This window comes from Salminus brasiliensis, chromosome 2 (assembly GCF_030463535.1).
Source record: "Salminus brasiliensis chromosome 2, fSalBra1.hap2, whole genome shotgun sequence".
Taxonomy (NCBI): Eukaryota; Metazoa; Chordata; class Actinopteri; order Characiformes; family Bryconidae; genus Salminus; species Salminus brasiliensis.
In genome coordinates, this window is record NC_132879.1 from 44,040,652 (window position 1) to 44,048,015 (window position 7,364).

Below are 7,364 nucleotides of genomic sequence, written 5' to 3' on the forward strand. Positions count from 1 at the left end.
TGTACGGGAGGCAGGTGGTAGAAAACACACACACACACACACACACACACACACACACACACGCACGCACGCACGCACATTCAACAGAGACACGCGCAGGTAGGAGGGAGACTTTTGTTCCCTCACGTTTTATGGCTTTTCCGGACAGAACCAGTTCTACTCTGTTAGACAGTATAGCTGGAGAGATTCGAGCACGAGCGAGGATTAAGGAGAAGGACTTCTGATTCGGTCAGCGGGCATCGGACTTTACAGAGACTCACCGGAACCACACTGAAACATCGTCGTTGAATCGACCTTGAAAACTAGAGCGCCACTTCAACGTTGAATCAACGACTAAATATGTGCTGGAAAATCCCGCTAAGAGGCAAATGACGTTGAGGCATTAAATATGGCTCTAAATGAAGAATCTGCGGGATCTTTAAAATACCTCACTGTTCTGGTTAGCCTAACCATTGGTATCTGATTAAACTGGTTAAACATTTAACTCGTGGTAAACAGGACTGGCAGAAGGGGTAATCTTAAAATAACAGTAATCCAAGATTGAATCTACTTTAAAATCGTCAGTTTAAGTAATTGACGTAAAATCAATGTTTAAAAGTTCTTAGAAAAAGTGGGGTGATGTCTGTATAAAGTAACATCAGTCAGTATTTACAATGTTTGCAGTTCTCCGAGCTTCTCGAATAAAAAGCCTCTCGCCGCTTTTTACACGCATTGTTATGGAGCGGCGGCGCGCGCAAGCAGGTTGACTCTGGCGCGTGCGTGTGCTCGGGGGCGCGCTTTTGTGTCAGAATGCAGCCGCTCATTGTGCTGCATGAACGAGGCAGTGTCTCGCTCTCTCTCCGTAATCCGCACTGATTGGTTTTCTTCTTCTCTGATGTTCTCCTGGGTAGAAATTCATTGGTTCTGTTGGATGGGGATGGGTGGATGGGGTGGGGGTTTATCACTTCGCTCGCGCCTCCTTTCAGTCCGTTTGAAAGTGCTGCCGAGCCTGAAAAGGGGCTGCCGAACTTCTCAACAACATGCTTGAAGACCACAGCACTCGCCTCCTTACTCCTTTTTTTTCTTCTGGCACCAGGGTCTCTGGCAGAGGGGACCAAAGAAGTGTGTGTTGAGGGGTCTTTTCACTTAGCCACTCCCTGTCTCTGATTCTTTTTCTTCCTACTTTTTGATATAAAAAGTCTTCCTGTGTGACAGTGCACTTCCACTGCTGCCTCTTCATGTTCCTTTCACAGCTGTGCTCTCTTACTCACTTTTAGAACATGTCCTAAAGCTGCTTGACTCACACTCACGCTGTTTGTTGTGCTTGTAGTTCAGGAGAGTGCTGTAGAAGAAGCTGTGGTGGCAGACTGTGACATGTTGATTCTGACTGGAGAACCACAGAGGGAGAAGCTGAAGATCTTTCAGGACCACAGACAGCACTCCTCTCTGCTCAGAGCAAGCGGCTGGCTCACTCAGTCTAGGGCAATGTTGCCTGGTTAAAGGATGTCTTTGATTGGTGCAAGACCTTTTTTGGTGGTTCTATATCGCACCAAAAGAGTTACACTGTTCCAGGGGCGCGGTATAGGGCAGAAAGGTTAGGGCGATTTGATGATCTTGCGACTGACAGGGACCCTAAAAAGATTATTGAGTATTTTGGCAGACTTATTACAGCTGTGTGGCCCAATATAATATTTTTGCATAGGGACCAAAATCCCTGGCGGCTCCCCTGCACTGCTGAGAACCCGTTTTATCTAGAACCCTTTTTGCTTACACTTACAAAAAAAGGGTTCTTCAGAGATTCATTTGTAAAGGCAGTGGTTCTGTGTAGAACTGTGAGAAGTCAAATAACTGTTTGGGTTCTTAAATGGTTCTTTGCCTGGTTAAAGGGTTCTTCAGATTGGTGGAAACTTTTATAGATGGTTTCAAAGAACTTTGAACAAATGGTTCTATATAACACCATATAGGGTTCCATCATTATGAGACCAAGAGCCATCTTTCATTTCTAAAAAAGCACCCTTATTTCTTAAAGTGTAGCAATTGCTGTTCTTGGAGTACTGTTCCAAAAAAGGTCTAATGCGATTATCATACAGATACGTTTTTGCCCCCCAAGTCACAAAATACGTAAAATTACCCTCAAAGGTATAACAGTCCTATCGGTAGAGTTTACTTCAGTGATTTTTTAAAAAGTACGCTAATATCACTTTGGGATATTGTATGCTTTCAAATGTAAAATTACTTGAAACATTGCTACAGAATATGGTAGTTATGTTTCCTGACTAAAGGTACTAAAGAAGTATTCTTGAGCGATACCACCTCAGTCATATCACAGTACCATCCTCAGTGACAGTGTTTTTGGAGAGTTTATGTAGTAGGCAGGTCCTAAGTTCAGAAAGATACGGGTCAGTTTCAACAGTTCAGCCAGTCGCATGGAAAGGAATAATTTATTTTAGTGCAGGCCTCTCATGTAACACTGAACATTACGTGAAATGCTGTGTCTCAATCCAGACTCAATTCACTGGATTCTTCCATTACACTCTTTAGTACATTATGTACTGCATAGGGCTGTACATCACTGAACATCCCCAATTCTTTCTAAATTTCAAATTGCAGGAGTCTCTGATGGCTCCTTCCCTTCTGCAACACACTTGGAATGTTTCTGTGAAAAAACAGATTCACACAAATTTCCACTTTGTCTGGAGGTAGTCGATCAGCCAAGAGATGCCATGGAGCTACTAGGCTAACACTAGAATCCAAGTCATTTTTTTTATAAATGCATGTCCATAGACTTTGCTCGATCACCTGTAAATGCCTCCTGGTCTTTATTAAAGTAGACCAGTCATGCCAATGTGGTTAGGTGTGACAGTATCACTTACTGCAAACTATAAAACTGATTGTTTTCCAAATTTCCAATTGCCACCCAGTAGCTAGGGCTCCTCTTATCACACAATGCGATAGGTGATGGGGAGGGGATGAGTGCTAGCTTGTGCTTCCTCCAAGTGATATGAGGCCAGCCAATGTTTCCTTTTAAACTGCTGCTAATGCAACCTCATTGGACAGCTCTGTTAACAGAAGCCTATTGAAGAGGGAGGGCCATTCCAGCCACCCAAAGAGAACTAGGCCAGTCTGACTATAGCATTCTCTCACTCCTGGCCATGGATGGCTGTGGTATCCCTGGGGAATGAACTGGGACTGATCTCTAGTTGATAAGGCCAGAAGTGGACAAGTGTTGATACAGTACTGTTTGGGCCTAATAAAGACCTGAATACAGATTGCATGCATGCATGGAAAAGATTTTGGGTGACAACTAACTTCTTGTGCCCGGGCCTAAACTAAAGAAGCATGTCTTGTTTGATCATTTTCAGTACATCAGAGTGATAGTGACACACTGCACTATGTCTCATTGCATCTCCCATTACACTCCCGCTCCCACTATACAAGCTGTATTCAAAGTGTGAAGTATCTTCCAGTTTGTAGGACCAGTCTCTGTGTTGATGTCACAGGTTGCTGGAGTCATCGAGCGGGTTGGCGATGACAGAGTTGTGGATTAGGATGAAGAGAGGCAGGTGGGCGAGGAAGTCGAGCAGGTCGAGAGAGCGAAGGCTGCGGAGCTCACGCCTGACCGCTTCCTCATGCTCCTCACGGATCCCTCCTGCCTTCAACTCCACCAGCAGCTGTTCGGCGCTGATGCAGCCCTGGGCCACTGCAGTGCTCCCTGTCTGCCCCTCCATCAGGAACAGGAACAGTTGCTGTGAAGCCAGAGCACAGGTAATGGAAGTGAGTCCCAATGTGAAGTGCTGTTATTTACTCATCACTTGATTCTTTTCACTGATGGGGAATTTCATGCCATTTGTTGAAGACTTTTATTTTCACTTTATTTCACTTTCATCTTTGTGCAGTCTCACACTTAAATATCAATCAAAAATGTAACAGAACTTTTTTTATGTAATCTCTCTATTAGGTACTGTATCATATTACCCACGTATACACTGTTGAGTCACATCTTGAGTTTCAAGTAATCTGGCAGTCACTGCTACTGAAATGGAGCTGTTGTGCATATGCAGCTTAATGTAATATTCTGTCATATTCTAAATTGTCTCTTTTTCATAAACAATTCATAATATGTGCTGAACCCATGTTTACTTCAAGTGTTCTTTATTAAAGGCTCTATATGGAAACACGACAACTCTACAACAAAAACATCTGGATGCTTAAATGTTTTTTTTTAATTGGTGGAAAACCTTTTGTTGATGGGTCTCTGTGAAATATTTGTGAAATGGTTTTATAAGGTATATTGCAGGAAAGGGGTTTGACTGTTGGTCAGTAAAGTTTTTCAAGGGTTTTAAATATTTTTAAATATTTAACCATGACAACTCAGTAAAATGTCTGAAAGCTTTAGTGGTTCTTCACTTGATGAAAGTTGTCTTCAGATTGGTGGAAAAGCATTTGTAGATCATTCTATATAAAAGCTTTAAATGGTTCTATAGAGCACCAAAAAGAGTTCAGCTATATGGAACAGTGACTCAAATAACCATCTGGATTCTTTAATTGTTCTTTGCCTGGTTAATGGTTCCTTTGCAATTATATATGAATCAAGTAGATGCTTTTATATAGAAATGTTTAAAAATAAAACTGAGGTGCTGGACATGAAGGAGCAAAAACAAAATGTAGGAAAAAATAGGAAGCTTGCAGGTTAAAATGGTTTTTACACATATTTAAGTATGTGGATGCTTTTCTACATTGTATATAGAAATGTCTAAAATTGATGCTATTGCTGTCAAATAACCTTTTTTTGCTGTGAGTGTAACATAGATGTGAGAGTGACTTTATTATGAATCTTAAATACTAATAATACTAGTTAAATACTACAGCCTCATTAACAGCACCAATTACACCCCCTGTTGAAATTACTGTTTAATTAACTGATTATTTACTCCATCATCTGTATGGTCTGAACTACTGTCTGTTGTTCCTTAATATTCACTGCATACACTTCACTACAATCCTTTATCTGCCTGTATTTTACTTACTGTCCTGCCCAGTTTCACTTCAGACATCTGTTTAAATATGTTGCATTTATTTTCTCTACTAAAGCAGCATTATGCAAAAGTTAGTATTTCCTGCTCCTGGGCTCCTGCTACAGTCACAAAATGTAATTCATGCTCTGATATGAACATATGCAATTCTGGACAAGCTGAGAGATAGAGAACTATCACTGAAAGTGAAAGAAGCAAGTGCACTGACAATAAATAGTATTATTACAGGAATGTACACTAATGTGACTTACATGGTGCAGTTAGCAGCGTTCCGAGTCTGGAGTAGGAATGATAGAGGTGCTATTCTGTCTATAAAGGTTATTATAAGGTGATATACTATGTAATGTGGCTTTAATATGCTTTTTTGCACTGTTCCATGCCTGAACCTAATTTACATAAACCGCATTCTATTTACAACAAAAGTTGTGCTCTGAAAAGCAACTTCAATCTTACTGAATGACAGACAAGCTGTAGCTGAACCTTTGCATTGTTGTCCAGTTTTCCTCTGTAAAATATGCTGGGAATCTGCTTATTGTTGTACTGGGTCCTTTGCACCTTACTGTTTTCAGTAGTGATTAATAGAGAGAAAGTCTGTTAAAAGATGCGAATGTGTTCATGACCTGTGCATAAGTGTGAGCGTGTGTGCGTGTGTGCTTGTGTGTGTTCCTCCATTCACACGTGTGTCTGAGGAGGCTCAAGTTACAGCGGCCTGTTCCGACTCTTCTGTGAGTGCACCTGTTTGCACAGTTAAATGCATCCAAGGTAATGAGTACGACTGTGAGTGTGTGGCTGTGTGTGTGTGTGTGTGTGTGTGTGTGTGTGTGTCCTGTAATCCCCTGGCAACGTGCCTGCTTCTCTCTCCACTTCTCCCCAATAGCAATTCCTCCCCGAACTTGCTCTGTAATTAGTCGGCCCTTTCTCTGCTAACCCTAAGAACTGGAGGTGGGGGCTCAGCCGGCCCCTTTGCCACAGGCTTTCAAGCTCCTCTCCTTTCCACGGCCTCTCCTGGCCGGCCCTCGCTCCTGAATGGCCACCCTATCCGCCCCAGCTCCATCTGAGATGAGCAGTGTGTCTTTACTTGATTACAGAGCGCATAGCACTAGCCGTATACTGCCAGCTACTTTAATGAGATTACCGCCTGTAATCCACGAATAAAAGGGAGAGATGGAAGGCGAGGGGGAAAAGAGAGAGAGAGACACAGAGAGCGAGAGAGAGAGAGAGAGGGAGAGAGAGGGAGAGAAATCCCACTTGTGCTTTCTCTCTTGCTCTCTCTTTCTCTCTCTCTCTCTCTCTCTCTCTCTCTCTCTCTCTCTCTCTCTCTCAGCTGCACACACCAGGGCCCTCCATAGAAGCAGCTAGTTTTACTAAGCCAGCATTTGAATTGCCCTTCAAAGCATTTAGTAGTCTTTATTTCACTATAATTAGTCCCCTCCGTGCTTTGTCCCACTCCATTGAGACATAGTGAGAAAAGGAAGGCAGAAAGAGAAAGGAGAGAGATGCTGATGTTTTCAGAATCACAGGGAGAACACATATATATCTACCATTACCAGGTGACATACCTTTGCTTTGTACAGCTTCATCTCCAAAGACTTGAAGTCCATCTTGCTGATAAGGGAACGCATAAAGCCGCTGTCAAGCAAAGAAGAGCTATGTTAGCTAAATAATTATATATATATTATCATATGTACATATATTAATACCCCATAAAGTTAAAATAGACATAATTATTTAGACCCTTTACTATGACACTAAAACATTACTTCCCATTTCTCTTGAACTTCTTTGAAATGTGTCTAGACCTTGACTGGCATCCACTTGTGGTTCATGGTTGATTGGACAAGATTTGGAAAGACACACAACTGTCTATATAGGATCTCACAGCTGACAATGCACATTAGAGCAAAAACAAGCCATGACAAGGAAAGAACTGCCTGTAGAGCTCAGAGACAAGATTATGTGGAGGCACAGATCTGGAGAAGACTACAAAACATTCTGCTGCACTGAAAGTTCTCAAGAGCACAGTGGCCTTCATTATTCTTAAATAGAAGAAGTTTGGAACAACCAGGATTATGCTTTAAATGTTTAATGTTTTAAAATGAAAGAATTGAAGAAAAAAAATGAATCATGATCATGCATGATTAATCTTCAAGGTTTGATATAGCCTATTTTATGTATTTTTTTATGTAGACCTCAAACACACTGCATAATCTGCATTGGATATGGAGTAGCAGACAGTACATATAAGAATAAATGTTATATATATATATATATATATATATATATATATATATATATTTTTTTTTTTTTTTCCCTTTTAATTCTTTTCTATTTTGTGGGTCATTTGTGTATATA

General features: G+C 41.3%; 1 protein-coding gene across 1 annotated transcript; it reads right to left on the minus strand.

The window, feature by feature from the left end:
- Positions 1-2,832: 2,832 nt before the first annotated feature.
- Positions 2,833-6,608, minus strand: LOC140550092 (uncharacterized). Its single transcript, XM_072673900.1, has 2 exons — positions 6,572-6,608; positions 2,833-3,725 (listed from the first exon to the last, which is right to left on the minus strand). Exons 1-2 carry the CDS (start codon positions 6,590-6,592, stop codon positions 3,474-3,476), a joined length of 273 nt encoding a protein of 90 aa, XP_072530001.1. The 5' UTR covers positions 6,593-6,608; the 3' UTR covers positions 2,833-3,473.
- Positions 6,609-7,364: the final 756 nt, after the last annotated feature.